At 36.1% G+C, this 15,658-nt stretch overlaps 1 protein-coding gene across 12 annotated transcripts in view; it reads right to left on the reverse strand.

The window, feature by feature from the left end:
* Positions 1 to 15,658, reverse strand: part of LOC111871432 (titin) — a 175,861-nt gene that overhangs the window by 24,251 nt on the left and 135,952 nt on the right. For 10 of the 12 annotated variants that reach the window (XM_023864536.2, XM_033754251.1, XM_033754252.1 and 7 more), the window contains exons 4-7: positions 12,845 to 13,048; positions 7,000 to 7,133; positions 6,763 to 6,910; positions 4,472 to 4,765 (exon numbers count right to left, since the gene is read on the reverse strand). In XM_023864536.2, the coding sequence (XP_023720304.1) occupies positions 4,472 to 4,765; positions 6,763 to 6,910; positions 7,000 to 7,133; positions 12,845 to 13,048 (780 nt within the window). Of the gene's footprint in view, positions 1 to 1,594; positions 1,743 to 1,831; positions 1,987 to 4,471; positions 4,766 to 6,762; positions 6,911 to 6,999; positions 7,134 to 12,844; positions 13,049 to 15,658 lie in introns of those variants that run through there. The other 2 variants (XM_023864546.2, XM_023864545.2) reach the window with 1 other exon arrangement.

Below are 15,658 nucleotides of genomic sequence, written 5' to 3' on the forward strand. Positions count from 1 at the left end.
TCATCAAAATTCTATTTTGGTTTCATGGATTATCAGCACACAATTAAACCTTACATAGAATTAATATTGGGTTAATAATTAAGCAGCCCAAAAATGTGATTCTCCCACATTTAATCAGAGTAATAGCTTCTGCATAAATTCTTCGGGATGGTTATTCTCCGGATAATGGAAATTGTTCAATGGCAGTTTCATAAAATAATTACATACCAAGAGAAAAATTTTTGCACAAAAACGGCATAAAGGGGACCTATAGAGAACAACTGAGGTGTTCTCTTATAGCTCTGAAGTGGCTTTTTGACATAAATAAGATCTGTGAAATGACTGGTCCAAACAAGATTTTTAAATATAAATGGAGACCTACAAGTAAACTGAATGATTGTGAAACACCATGGTAAACTGCATCACAAAATCCTTAAATAAATCCTTCCCACCAGTGCTTTCCACTTTTAACATAAAGCAGAGAGTGTTAAGGTTTTCTGTTTATTTTATATATATTTTTCTAACAAACAATTTGAATGGTTTCTCATCTTTATTTGTGTTCTATGTATGCAGTGTACTATATTCCTGCTTTATAATCCAGGCAGAAAAGGCTTAAATATTACTGGAGAAAATTAAATTTTAATAATCACATATAATAAATAACTATATTCTTTTTCTTCTGTCCTCGACAGATTATGGCCCCAGCCTTCCAACTTCATAGCAATCTTTAAATTTATGTTACTGCACCTCCATAACCTTTTATTTGAGATAAAGTAAAACTTCTTTTATGACAGAACAACTAAATTATTAAGATTGAGATATTCTTGATGGCATTGCTTAGTGTGATTGGTGATTATCAGAGCCCAGATTCTGATGACATGTCATCTTTTGTTCCTTGTATCCTATGTGATGCTCTTATCTCGGATATGAGCTGCTGGTTACAGAAATGTAAAATTTATAGGTAATTTGTCATTTTCTGACATTTTTAGGTTTAAGGTCATTTTTCTTCATTTTGAGGGAATTTTTTTTGGTAAATTTTTGGACTTTTAAGGGTATTTCTTGTCATTTTTGGCCATTTAAGGAAATTTTTCTTCATATGTTTTTTGAAATGTGAATAACACGGAAGCGAAGAGTTCTTTCTTTTCCCCTTTAGGTTATTTTTCTGGATTTTTTCGATTTTATAGGTGATTTTTTTTAATATTTTCAGGTCATCAAAATCCAGGCCCTGCATATTACATTTTGGGTCATATTTTTGGTAATTTTTCTGTATTTTTTGATCATTTTATAGGTCATTTGTTAATATTTTCAGGTCATCAAAATCCAGGCCCTGTTGATTATTGATGTTCCAGAGAAAGCTGCTATCTCTGTATTTTATTCTGGAGAGGGAGGCAACAGATAACCCCCAAACACTGGTTACCACCTTCTAAAGTACATGATGTCATAGCACTTTAGACCACAAGCTTACTGTGCAAACCTCAAAATTCGACTACATCACAGATTTAAATTTTGTTATTTTCACATCACATTTAACCCATCCATCAGAAGTTACTCACAGACAACATTCTCTGATGATCCTGACCAAAAGAGCAACAATAAACATAACTGTTACACTTACCACAGTCATATCTAACTGGACAACACACTCCTGGCTGGTAAACTGGTCTACAACCTTCTACTTGCAATGTGCATTCTTGCATGACGCATGCCGTCTTGTTGCGGATGCAGTAGCAGAGTTCACATGGCTTGCTGGGATTTCCTGGTACCTAAATGAAAATTCAATGATACATGTGACTTTCAGCTAAGAGACATCCATATTAATTTAATTCATATTTCGGGTCGCTTTTAGTCCTACCTGTGCACCATCAGTGTAGAAAGTACTGTCAATTGTGCAGCCATGGGTGTCAGGATGGCCAACAGCTGACGTGGATCCAGTAGGGGCTGGTGGAGTGGTTGCTGTTGTTGAGCTTGTCAACAAATGAACTGGTACTGTAAACCATAAGCAATATTGCTATTCTGTAAAAATATAGTCTGCTAAGGTTAAGGTCTTCTGGAAGAAAATTCCGTGTAGTTTGGTAAATAGGTACCAATCTATCGCCTCTTCAGGGCTAAAGATTGGCTGCAATGTGACGTGTGGTTTTTTTGTTCAATTGTTCAATTTATTTATGTTCCATAAATCCAGATACAAGTAGACACCATAGGATATGGAACAAGTCAAATACAATATAAATACAATGACATCTGTACAATAACAGCCGAATTGAAAAATTGATAAAATTACAAATTACATATAAGTTAAATGTACTTATGCATCACAATTTGAGCCTGTTAACAGGAACAATGTCGATTAGTACATCGTTAATAAATTGCATAGGTACAAGTTAATTATACTTGTGAATCACAATTTCAGTCTTTTGTCAAAAACAATGTCAATGAGTACATTGTTAAAGGTTATATTATATGTAAGTAAAAGTAAGTAAAAGTAAATAAAAGTAAAAGCAAGCAAGCAATCTCCATTCATACATTCATGGATCCATAGATCCCCATAAGGGAGACTTGTGAATACAGTAAAATAGAGTCAAAATGGCAAGCGGGACGACAACATAGATAAAAATATTTTTCCAATGAGTATAATTTAATTACTCATATACAATTATTTTATCTCGTTCATCATAATTTATTTATTTATTCATTCCTTCCTTCATTTACACTAATTGAGCCTTACTTGGCTGGTAAACTAAAATAAACAGTGACAACAAAATAGATTACATGGCTTGCCTGGGTACAATTTAACAAACACACACAAACACATATTCTCAAGACAACCGCTATGCAGTGTGTGACTTCAAGGATGCGTCAAACTATCAATGAAGAACGCTGCAATAATCAAGTATGAAATATACTGCCATTCATTAAGCATGTAATGAACCAGGATCTTTAATCAATATTGTGGTTAAAATATTTCTCCAGTGAATAAAATGAATGTAGGAGTAGAAATCTTTTTAAAGCAAATTTAAATTGTTTAATGACATGAGTTATGTTCTTTATATTAGGAGGGAGACTGTTAAAAACCTTGATACCAAAATTATATGTTCCTTTTTGGAATGCTGACAAATTGCATGTAGGATAGTAAAGGTTATTATTGTGTCTTGTATTAATGCTATAAATTTGAGAGTTAGTGTTAAATTGTTCTCTGTTTTCGGCCATAAGTAACAAGAGAGAAAATATATACTGTGATTGGAGGAGCAAATTTTTCAGTTTTTTAAACAATTCCCTACAAGAGTCACTTTTCCTAGAATTGGTGATGATTCTAATTGCCCTTTCTGGAACCTAAAAATAAGGATACTTTGGGAATACTTGCCCCAGAAGATTAAAGTCATTACTAGGGCCCGGATTTTTTTAAAATGCGTATGCGCATATGCAGATACATATTTTGAGGGTTTTTGGTTGTTATTGCATATTCTAAACATAAGAGCATATTTCTGCATATATGTTTGAAATTAAGGATAATTAAGGATGAGACAACCAATTTATGTGGCCAACGCATAGCAAATTTCGTAGTTGGTAAGCTACATCCAGATGAACCCAGCAACCCTCATCTTCTTGCTTACAAAGTACTAGAGAAAACCAACCATAGCACAATAGCAAGATTTGTAAATGATTCTCTGTGACTTCTATGGCCATCTGAAATTGAGAATAATTGTTATAAGGTGCTTTTATTACTCACAGATGGAGCTTCCTATATGTTGAAAGCAGCGAAGGCCTTACAAGTATTTTATCCAAATCTTATACATGTAACCTGTTTAGCACATGGATTACACCGTGTTACAGAAAAAATACGTGCACAGTTTCCAGCTATTAACGATTTAATTGCAAGTGGGAAAAAAACTGTTTCTGAAAGCACCAGCTCATGCCCAGTTCTACAAAGATTGCCTACCTCAGGTTCCTCTGCCAGCTGAACCTGTCCTAACTAGGAGGGGTAACATGGTTATCCGCAGTTTCATTTTGTCAGGAGAATTTCAATCTAATAAAAGAAGTGGTTACAAAACTTGATGATGAGTATGCATGTGTCCGTGAAGCAAAAGTGGTGTTTGGAAATGATACTTGTTCACTGAATTCTGCTCCAGGCAAAATTGGAGACAAGATTAAATGCAAGTTAGAAATTGTGTTGAATTCGAACCTAGGACTAAAAAAGATTCAGTCAATTAGTCAGTACTTGAGTGGAATTAGGGTATCTTTGCCAGATGCATGTTCTGAACCTTAGGCGCCAGCGTATAAATACTGTCCAATCAAGCCAGCTGATGTAGAAAGATCATTCTCAGCCTATAAACTCATTTTGACGGANGGATGATGAAAATTTCAAGGTTAATTCTGCCACAATTTCACTATAAATAAATGTGCAAAGTAGAAGTAAGGAGACTGACTAAAACATAGGTGTTAACCCATACTTTTCTCGGGTGAAAAATTTCCTAATAATGAAATTACTCATACTTACCACATTGATATTGCTCTGGACAACACTGGCCAGGTTGTGGTGGTAAAGCAGTGCAGTTCTTTCCTTCCCGTTCTAGTGGGGTACCACACTCTTGCACAGCACATACAATATCTCCTCGCATACAGTAACAATGTTCACATGGTTTTGAAGTTTCAATACGAGCACCATCTGCATATAACTCATCATTGAATCGACAATCCAATGGACCAGGTGTGGTTGTGGTTAGAAGAAGAGCAGGTGTGGGTCGCTGTGTTGTTGCAGGAAGTTCTGGAAGCTCTGTCACATCCACATAGTCTGAAAGTAAGAAGTTCATATTTATCATCACTCTCTATCATCTACTCAGTTTATCTAGTGTGACTGTAGCACTTAATATTTACACTCTATGAGCCAATTGGATATATTAGATGGGAGTTCTTGCATTAATATCACAAGAGCTGAAGGAACTGGCTCATTGCTGATCAATTAGTATAGTATTTCTGTCAACATATGACATCAAGTGTGATACACTAATGTTTAGAGGAAAGAATCACATTTCACATAACATATACATGGTGCTGCTTGAAGGTCATTTGAGACAAGTATTGTCAGTTTTCTCTTCAAATGTAATTACCCCCCATCAGCCCTGCGATTTCCAACAGGTAGTCAAGCAAGGCACCCATAGGGTTATGCAACACATGAACTCAAGTTGCTTAAAAAATCATCAAAATTCTATTTTGGTTTCATGGATTATCAGCACACAATTAAACCTTACATAGAATTAATATTGGGTTAATAATTAAGCAGCCCAAAAATGTGATTCTCCCACATTTAATCAGAGTAATAGCTTCTGCTTAAATTCTTCGGGATGGTTATTCTCCGGATAATGGAAATTGTTCAATGGCAGTTTCATAAAATAATTACATACCAAGAGAAAAATTTTTGCACAAAAACGGCATAAAGGGGACCTATAGAGAACAACTGAGGTGTTCTCTTATAGCTCTGAAGTGGCTTTTTGACATAAATAAGATCTGTGAAATGACTGGTCCAAACAAGATTTTTAAATATAAATGGAGACCTACAAGTAAACTGAATGATTGTGAAACACCATGGTAAACTGCATCACAAAATCCTTAAATAAATCCTTCCCACCAGTGCTTTCCACTTTTAACATAAAGCAGAGAGTGTTAAGGTTTTCTGTTTATTTTATATATATTTTTCTAACAAACAATTTGAATGGTTTCTCATCTTTATTTGTGTTCTATGTATGCAGTGTACTATATTCCTGCTTTATAATCCAGGCAGAAAAGGCTTAAATATTACTGGAGAAAATTAAATTTTAATAATCACATATAATAAATAACTATATTCTTTTTCTTCTGTCCTCGACAGATTATGGCCCCAGCCTTCCAACTTCATAGCAATCTTTAAATTTATGTTACTGCACCTCCATAACCTTTTATTTGAGATAAAGTAAAACTTCTTTTATGACAGAACAACTAAATTATTAAGATTGAGATATTCTTGATGGCATTGCTTAGTGTGATTGGTGATTATCAGAGCCCAGATTCTGATGACATGTCATCTTTTGTTCCTTGTATCCTATGTGATGCTCTTATCTCGGATATGAGCTGCTGGTTACAGAAATGTAAAATTTATAGGTAATTTGTCATTTTCTGACATTTTTAGGTTTAAGGTCATTTTTCTTCATTTTGAGGGAATTTTTTTTGGTAAATTTTTGGACTTTTAAGGGTATTTCTTGTCATTTTTGGCCATTTAAGGAAATTTTTCTTCATATGTTTTTTGAAATGTGAATAACACGGAAGCGAAGAGTTCTTTCTTTTCCCCTTTAGGTTATTTTTCTGGATTTTTTCGATTTTATAGGTGATTTTTTTTAATATTTTCAGGTCATCAAAATCCAGGCCCTGCATATTACATTTTGGGTCATATTTTTGGTAATTTTTCTGTATTTTTTGATCATTTTATAGGTCATTTGTTAATATTTTCAGGTCATCAAAATCCAGGCCCTGTTGATTATTGATGTTCCAGAGAAAGCTGCTATCTCTGTATTTTATTCTGGAGAGGGAGGCAACAGATAACCCCCAAACACTGGTTACCACCTTCTAAAGTACATGATGTCATAGCACTTTAGACCACAAGCTTACTGTGCAAACCTCAAAATTCGACTACATCACAGATTTAAATTTTGTTATTTTCACATCACATTTAACCCATCCATCAGAAGTTACTCACAGACAACATTCTCTGATGATCCTGACCAAAAGAGCAACAATAAACATAACTGTTACACTTACCACAGTCATATCTAACTGGACAACACACTCCTGGCTGGTAAACTGGTCTACAACCTTCTACTTGCAATGTGCATTCTTGCATGACGCATGCCGTCTTGTTGCGGATGCAGTAGCAGAGTTCACATGGCTTGCTGGGATTTCCTGGTACCTAAATGAAAATTCAATGATACATGTGACTTTCAGCTAAGAGACATCCATATTAATTTAATTCATATTTCGGGTCGCTTTTAGTCCTACCTGTGCACCATCAGTGTAGAAAGTACTGTCAATTGTGCAGCCATGGGTGTCAGGATGGCCAACAGCTGACGTGGATCCAGTAGGGGCTGGTGGAGTGGTTGCTGTTGTTGAGCTTGTCAACAAATGAACTGGTACTGTAAACCATAAGCAATATTGCTATTCTGTAAAAATATAGTCTGCTAAGGTTAAGGTCTTCTGGAAGAAAATTCCGTGTAGTTTGGTAAATAGGTACCAATCTATCGCCTCTTCAGGGCTAAAGATTGGCTGCAATGTGACGTGTGGTTTTTTTGTTCAATTGTTCAATTTATTTATGTTCCATAAATCCAGATACAAGTAGACACCATAGGATATGGAACAAGTCAAATACAATATAAATACAATGACATCTGTACAATAACAGCCGAATTGAAAAATTGATAAAATTACAAATTACATATAAGTTAAATGTACTTATGCATCACAATTTGAGCCTGTTAACAGGAACAATGTCGATTAGTACATCGTTAATAAATTGCATAGGTACAAGTTAATTATACTTGTGAATCACAATTTCAGTCTTTTGTCAAAAACAATGTCAATGAGTACATTGTTAAAGGTTATATTATATGTAAGTAAAAGTAAGTAAAAGTAAATAAAAGTAAAAGCAAGCAAGCAATCTCCATTCATACATTCATGGATCCATAGATCCCCATAAGGGAGACTTGTGAATACAGTAAAATAGAGTCAAAATGGCAAGCGGGACGACAACATAGATAAAAATATTTTTCCAATGAGTATAATTTAATTACTCATATACAATTATTTTATCTCGTTCATCATAATTTATTTATTTATTCATTCCTTCCTTCATTTACACTAATTGAGCCTTACTTGGCTGGTAAACTAAAATAAACAGTGACAACAAAATAGATTACATGGCTTGCCTGGGTACAATTTAACAAACACACACAAACACATATTCTCAAGACAACCGCTATGCAGTGTGTGACTTCAAGGATGCGTCAAACTATCAATGAAGAACGCTGCAATAATCAAGTATGAAATATACTGCCATTCATTAAGCATGTAATGAACCAGGATCTTTAATCAATATTGTGGTTAAAATATTTCTCCAGTGAATAAAATGAATGTAGGAGTAGAAATCTTTTTAAAGCAAATTTAAATTGTTTAATGACATGAGTTATGTTCTTTATATTAGGAGGGAGACTGTTAAAAACCTTGATACCAAAATTATATGTTCCTTTTTGGAATGCTGACAAATTGCATGTAGGATAGTAAAGGTTATTATTGTGTCTTGTATTAATGCTATAAATTTGAGAGTTAGTGTTAAATTGTTCTCTGTTTTCGGCCATAAGTAACAAGAGAGAAAATATATACTGTGATTGGAGGAGCAAATTTTTCAGTTTTTTAAACAATTCCCTACAAGAGTCACTTTTCCTAGAATTGGTGATGATTCTAATTGCCCTTTCTGGAACCTAAAAATAAGGATACTTTGGGAATACTTGCCCCAGAAGATTAAAGTCATTACTAGGGCCCGGATTTTTTTAAAATGCGTATGCGCATATGCAGATACATATTTTGAGGGTTTTTGGTTGTTATTGCATATTCTAAACATAAGAGCATATTTCTGCATATATGTTTGAAATTAAGGATAATTAAGGATGAGACAACCAATTTATGTGGCCAACGCATAGCAAATTTCGTAGTTGGTAAGCTACATCCAGATGAACCCAGCAACCCTCATCTTCTTGCTTGCAAAGTACTAGAGAAAACCAACCATAGCACAATAGCAAGATTTGTAAATGATTCTCTGTGACTTCTATGGCCATCTGAAATTGAGAATAATTGTTATAAGGTGCTTTTATTACTCACAGATGGAGCTTCCTATATGTTGAAAGCAGCGAAGGCCTTACAAGTATTTTATCCAAATCTTATACATGTAACCTGTTTAGCACATGGATTACACCGTGTTACAGAAAAAATACGTGCACAGTTTCCAGCTATTAACGATTTAATTGCAAGTGGGAAAAAAACTGTTTCTGAAAGCACCAGCTCATGCCCAGTTCTACAAAGATTGCCTACCTCAGGTTCCTCTGCCAGCTGAACCTGTCCTAACTAGGAGGGGTAACATGGTTATCCGCAGTTTCATTTTGTCAGGAGAATTTCAATCTAATAAAAGAAGTGGTTACAAAACTTGATGATGAGTATGCATGTGTCCGTGAAGCAAAAGTGGTGTTTGGAAATGATACTTGTTCACTGAATTCTGCTCCAGGCAAAATTGGAGACAAGATTAAATGCAAGTTAGAAATTGTGTTGAATTCGAACCTAGGACTAAAAAAGATTCAGTCAATTAGTCAGTACTTGAGTGGAATTAGGGTATCTTTGCCAGATGCATGTTCTGAACCTTAGGCGCCAGTGTATAAATACTGTCCAATCAAGCCAGCTGATGTAGAAAGATCATTCTCAGCCTATAAACTCATTTTGACGGACAACAGATGAAGTTTGTCTCCAGAAAACACTGAAAGACTTCTAGTTGCCTATTGTGATACTACTTTCTGCAGTGAATGATACATGTAAATAGGTGATATATGATATAACTCCGTCCTAAGTGCAAACTATATTTATAGGTCTTTCGTTTTGTTCTTCTTTATACACTACATGTTTCGGCCCCAAACGGCCATCATCAGGTGTATACATTTATGTATCTGTTACACTGCACTTATTTATAACATTTAAAATTTAAAAACATAGGTCTTCCTGGTTAGCCCTTATAAAATCTTCGGTTCTAATTTGAAATCCTTTAAAAATTTTTTCTCTAAATTTTAAATTTTAAAAATGTCAGGGTTACTCACCCTATGTCTATAGTGCTGCAGCGGCTTCTTCTTGTTTCTAGTATTGTATAGGTGTTATTCTGTGTAGTCTTCTTGTGTGCGTGCGCGCTGCTTATCTTTACTACGTGTAAATAGGTGAGTCTGAATGAAGTGACCTGTTTCTTAAGTGCATATTGTTTTATTTTTGGTGCATATTTTCCCACTTTTTGGCACATATTTTAAATGTTTTAGTGCATATTTTAAGTGTTTTAGCACATAAAGATCCAGGCCCTAGTCATTACAGAATGAAAGTATGACAAATGAATCATTCTTATTGTTTCCTGTGACATATAAGGCTTATTAGTCCTGACTGCATAACAGACAGGGCTCAATTTAGTGATGAGCCTGTCAATATGTCCTTTCCATGACAACATATTATCAATAATTAATCCAAGAAATCTGGTGTTGGTAGATTTGGCAAGCTGACTGTTGCCATGGACAATGTGCATATCCATTGCCTGGCTATTCTTAGTTGTAAAATGTATAAAATAACTCTCATGAAGATTTAGTGTCAATAAATTGGCTTCAAACTAGTCATTTATGTCTTTGAAAGTTTGAGTAATATTGTTTTCATAATTTATGGGGCAGGAATTCGTAATAATAATGCAAGCATCATCTGCGAAAAGGACAGGTTTGGATTTGCTGTTTATAGTATTTGGCAAGTCATTTATATATAAAAGAAACAGTAAAGGTCCCAAAATAGATACCTGGGGAACACCATTATTAATTGTGCCCAATTCAGAGTGAGTAGCCAATTACTGATTAAACCTCTCTGGTATCTGAACTTGAGGTAGGATTTTACCTTCCAACTATAACATAAAATTCCAGTTTAGATAGTAAAATATCAAAATTGACACAATCAAACGCTTTTTTCAAGTCACAGAAAATGCCACCAGCTAGTATCTCATTACTAAGCACAGTTAATATTTCATTAAGAAGTTTGTACATGGCTTTTCCTGTAGATGAATTGCTCCTAAAGCCATATTGTTCATTTACTCATATGTTGTTGGTTGTTATATGTTGGTTCAGTCTATTACATATATAACCTTCTCCACGACTTTTGGAAAGGATGATAGTAATGATATAGGTATGTAGTCATATTGGTTCTGTCCCCGTTTTTAAATAGTGGTATTTTTAGAATATTTCAGCTGAGAGGGGAAGACACCAGTTGAGAGAACTCTATTGCAGATATGAGTTAGAGGATAGCTTATAAATGGGGTTCTAATTTTTAGAATTTTAAACGAGATTTCATCATATCCATTAGAATCTTTTTTATTTTAAGAACCTGGTAATGTTTTCACTCTCTTTGGTACACGTATAGCTACATTTAATTTTTTGGAAGGGAGTCATGAAAGCCCGAGACAGATAGTTCAGATATTTGTAAGCATCATCATATATACTGTGGCCAAGATTAGTATTGTTAGTATTAATTTTATCAACTATGGTTAGGAAATAATTATTTAATGACTCTGTAATTGTATGACAATGATCCATGAATTTCCCATCTATATTTAAAGCTTGTATACCAGCATTGTTAAACTTTCTGCCTGTAACTGTTTTTATGATGTTCCAGGTGATGTGTGGTTTGACAGAATGTGCTATAATTTTGGAGTTATCTGCTGCTTCCACCTTCAAAGTAAGGATTATCTTCTCTTCTACTCTGAAGATGGAAGCAGTAAGCTCCCCTGATATGTTGCTACTAATCGATTAAAACTAGATAGCATTACATTGCAGAAGACCATAACCAGTGTCACACACCAGAGGACCATAAAACTGATACACATTGCCCTGGATCCTCAGATGTCATGTTAGTCATGCTTGTTTCTGCAAAACATGGAGGCAGAATGGCAGTAGCATTTTCATACTTATTTCATTTGCTGTACCAGAAGAATGAAAAGTTCAGCAGAGGTTAAGTTAACAAAATTGGCGATCAAATAGTACTTGTAACAAGGCTTCATCATCATCATCATTCTTTATGATCAATTGTACAATATATATTTATACAAACTAATAAAAATACTAATTTGACCTCCAAGTACTGGCTCAATTTTGGCTTCATATGTATATGTTATGACAAATCAAGGTAGTGTGGTCTTGTTTTATTAAAACATAAACAGATAATCTCATTAGTAACAGATGATTTTGAAGATGAAGCTACAATGCCCCCGTTATTAGTTATTATGTTGAGAAAGATATGTATGTACTGTTTCCTATGTGCCTTCTTTTTCAGTCAAATTATCCTAGCAGATTGCAGATATAAGCACAAAGTTTTGGGAATCACTGATTACAGAGAAAGATATAGAAACATTCACTTGACTCACAGATAAACAAAAAAGGACCATGTTACGGGATGTGGCGCTGTGTGGTTTGGTACAAGTTTACTGACATTTCAGAGGGTTGTATTACTTCCATCTGCAGGATTAAAGATAAGCCAAGTAAGTAACCAGCAAGAAGCAACCAGAGCTCACTTGTGCTGCCATAATCTCGCTCTGCTTGTGTCTTGTTGGTTTCTTCCTTGGCTTACTCTTCAACCCTGAAGATGGAGGTAATATATTCTTCACAAACGTCCATAAACTTCTTCAAAATTACACAGCGTCACACCCCAGAAATTAGTACTCCATGGAGTCACAGCTATCAGAATCTGAAATCTTACAAAACTTAATCATTTGATATAATTTCACAAAAAATAGATAATTTTAGTAAGAAATTAAATGAAGGTATTGTCTTCTGTTATGTGACACCTTGTATTCTAGTAGAAGTTCACTTAATGTTTTCAAAGAACATACAACCTCCAGCTTCAGGGCCAGTCAGACAGGCAGGAAACTGGGAAGCATTCATTCAATCTCCAACCCTGAAAATGGAGGCTGTACATTTCTCCAGACGACATGGCACCGCGTCCCAGAAAATAGTACTCTCTATGTACACCACTGTGAGAACCACAAATCCAAGAAAGATATAAAATGTTTTCTGGTTACCTTCAGGGCACGTGATAACAGGGCAACACTGATCAGGCTTCTTCTGAACAGTGCAGTCTTGTCCAATGCCCTTCGTGAATGGGCAGACTCTCAAGTAACACATTAACATCCTATTGTGACAGGTGCAGTTGAGGCAAGGCTCATTGGTGATGATGCGATCACCTTCCTCATAGTGTTGGAAGTTGTAATAGCAGCCTGTAACATCTGCAGAGAAAGGTAAATAATAAGTATCATCCTCTTTAATCATTTAAATTACTCCTATATATATATAAAAGTTTTATAAGCAGGAAATTTGTGACTATATTTACACAATTCCAGGTTTTATGCCTGGAGAACCAGCCAAATTGCCTGTTCTTAACGGGATAGTTGGGACATGGATCTGCTTTCGATATGCTGCAAAGAGAGATAGATCTCTTATCCCTATCAGGAATCTAACTTAGTTCCTTGGCTGTCTAGCCTCCAGCCATTCACTACGCCAACTCAGCTATACAGGCTCAGGATGGTCGTAGTAGTGGTGATAATAGTCGAAAACTTGATCGTTTATAATTAAATTTCAGGAACAGATTTTTTTATTCTGTGTTCTTAGAATTTTAAAACTCCTAGCTCTGCATAGTGCAAGACGGTGCTCAACACGTGGGATATGTGGCAGGTAAGACCCCTGAGCCACTCTCTGCATCAAAATAAATATCTGAATTGCAGAGATGTTTGACAACAATGAATATGTGGATACAATGTGACATTATCTCAAGGTCAAGCTGATGTAATTCTGATCCTATGGAGGAGGTGTACTTCCGTCCTGTAACATGTGTGGGGGCCTCAGTATGCAAGTGCCACTGAAAACATGACTGCAATCAAATATGAGAAGAATAACATTATTTTGGTGGATATTTTGCTGAAAGATATTGAGACACATTATGAAAAATATAGACCAGTGCTCTAAGAAACCAGATGCTTCTGGTCTTTTCTATCTCGGTAACTGGTCCTAAATTAATCATTATCATTCTTACAATAAAATTATTATGATTTAGGCATTATGTGTCATCCTGTTTTTGTTTAAAACACAACGTTTCGGAGACTGGATTCTGTCTCTGTCTTCAAGTGGAACTGGGGGCCCAGTGATAGGGACTAGATTTATCGATTGAGCCCATCTGAGTATGTTACACCTTAAGACGGAGATACAATGTAGTCTCCGAAACGCTGTGCGTCTGAAATAAAAAGAAACAGGGCGATGTTCAGAAGCACAATAACTGTGCTAATGTGCCATCGTCACAAACCTTTAAATCTTAGTTATCATTCTTATTTTGACCCCAATTTTCGTTTAAATCACCACTGCAAACAATACCAAAAAAATGGATAATAAACCTTTTAGATGGGCTAAAATTACATAAACTGAATTCTTGATGGTGGTTTCAGTGTTAAAATTATATCGTGTCAAATTACAAGGTCATCGGCCAATAACGAATTGGAAAGGGTGTGGAAAGAAGCGACCTTAGTACTATCTTGGAAGCTGTCTGCAGTAAAAGGTAAAGGTAAAGCTATCCCTGTAAAAAGCTGCAGGGGCCCATAGGGTTGTGAGACGTCGAGGTTGTCAGCCTCACGCGCCGATCGCCCTTTGTCCCTCAGGAAGATTCCTGGTACTCGTTTCTGATAGAGGCTGAGTCGGCCCCAGGGCCACAGTGTGGCTGGAAGGTTTAGGTCAATTGAAAAATCCAATTACTATGGAAAACTGAAAGGACTTCATTCATGGTAATCGGCATCTGCGCCGAGATTTCAACCCGAAATATTCTTGCTACAAATGAAACCCGATCATAATGATCTGTTGTTTGCTGGTCACCTCACCTGAGGAAGGAAACAGGTCCATCGCGCTCTTCAGAACAGCGGACGGTAGTCAACTGAGTAACCCCGATTTGTAGCTTCATTTTCGTTTGTCTGACCCTTATTCACGTTTCCACAGAACTCACCACTGTGCCCAAGTTTCTGTTATTCTTTGCGCATTCCATAGACATACATAGGTGTATTTTCATACGGTAAAACTAAAAGTGTTCTTTCCATATCCTCATCTTCAATCTGTATCCTTATTGTCGCAAATCACAGTAGCTGCGCGGTCTGAGGCGTAAACCGTTTTCGACCGCACGAACACTGGGGTCGTGGGTTCGAATCCCACTCAAAGCACTGATTTCTGTGTGCAGGTAGCGGCTTTGCTACGGGCTGATCCTCCGTCCAAGGTGTCCTACCGACTGTGTATATGAGAAAGCGGTCAAGGTCCAAAGGACTGTAGAGCCAAAGAGAGTGGGGCTGCTAGTATCTTACTATATAGCGATGAATTGAGGGATGCCTAATTAATGACGGTAAAGGATGCGGAAGGAAGCAGTCGTGAACTATTCGCCTGGAGGGACAAGTTTCTCTGTTTAAAGATGTTTACTTAACGCTCTCAGAATAGAAGCTACTTAGCGTCGGATGATAACATGATTAATGGCCATGGACCCGTTACTGGAATGAGAATTGGCAGGGGAAACGGAATTGCCAGGAGACAACTCGTCCCAGTGTCATTTTGTTCAGGATCCATTTGCAGAATACAACGTCTGAAATGCTGTTCTCTGGGCCAGCAGATCCGAGGTTGCGAGAGGCCTCATATACTTTGTCAAACTCAGTTCCGAAAGGATCAAAGAACATCTTGAAAACTTTGTTCTGTGTCACTGTCTCTGTGCACTAAACAGACAAATTTCGTTTAAAATGTGTCTTCCCGCTACCGTACTCAGTCCCGCCTTTCGAATAACGAGATCAGGGTTTTAAAATCGGGGGGGGGGGGGTCAT

Source organism: Cryptotermes secundus, unplaced genomic scaffold (genome assembly GCF_002891405.2).
Source record: "Cryptotermes secundus unplaced genomic scaffold, Csec_1.0 scaffold323, whole genome shotgun sequence".
NCBI classification, from domain to species: Eukaryota; Metazoa; Arthropoda; class Insecta; order Blattodea; family Kalotermitidae; genus Cryptotermes; species Cryptotermes secundus.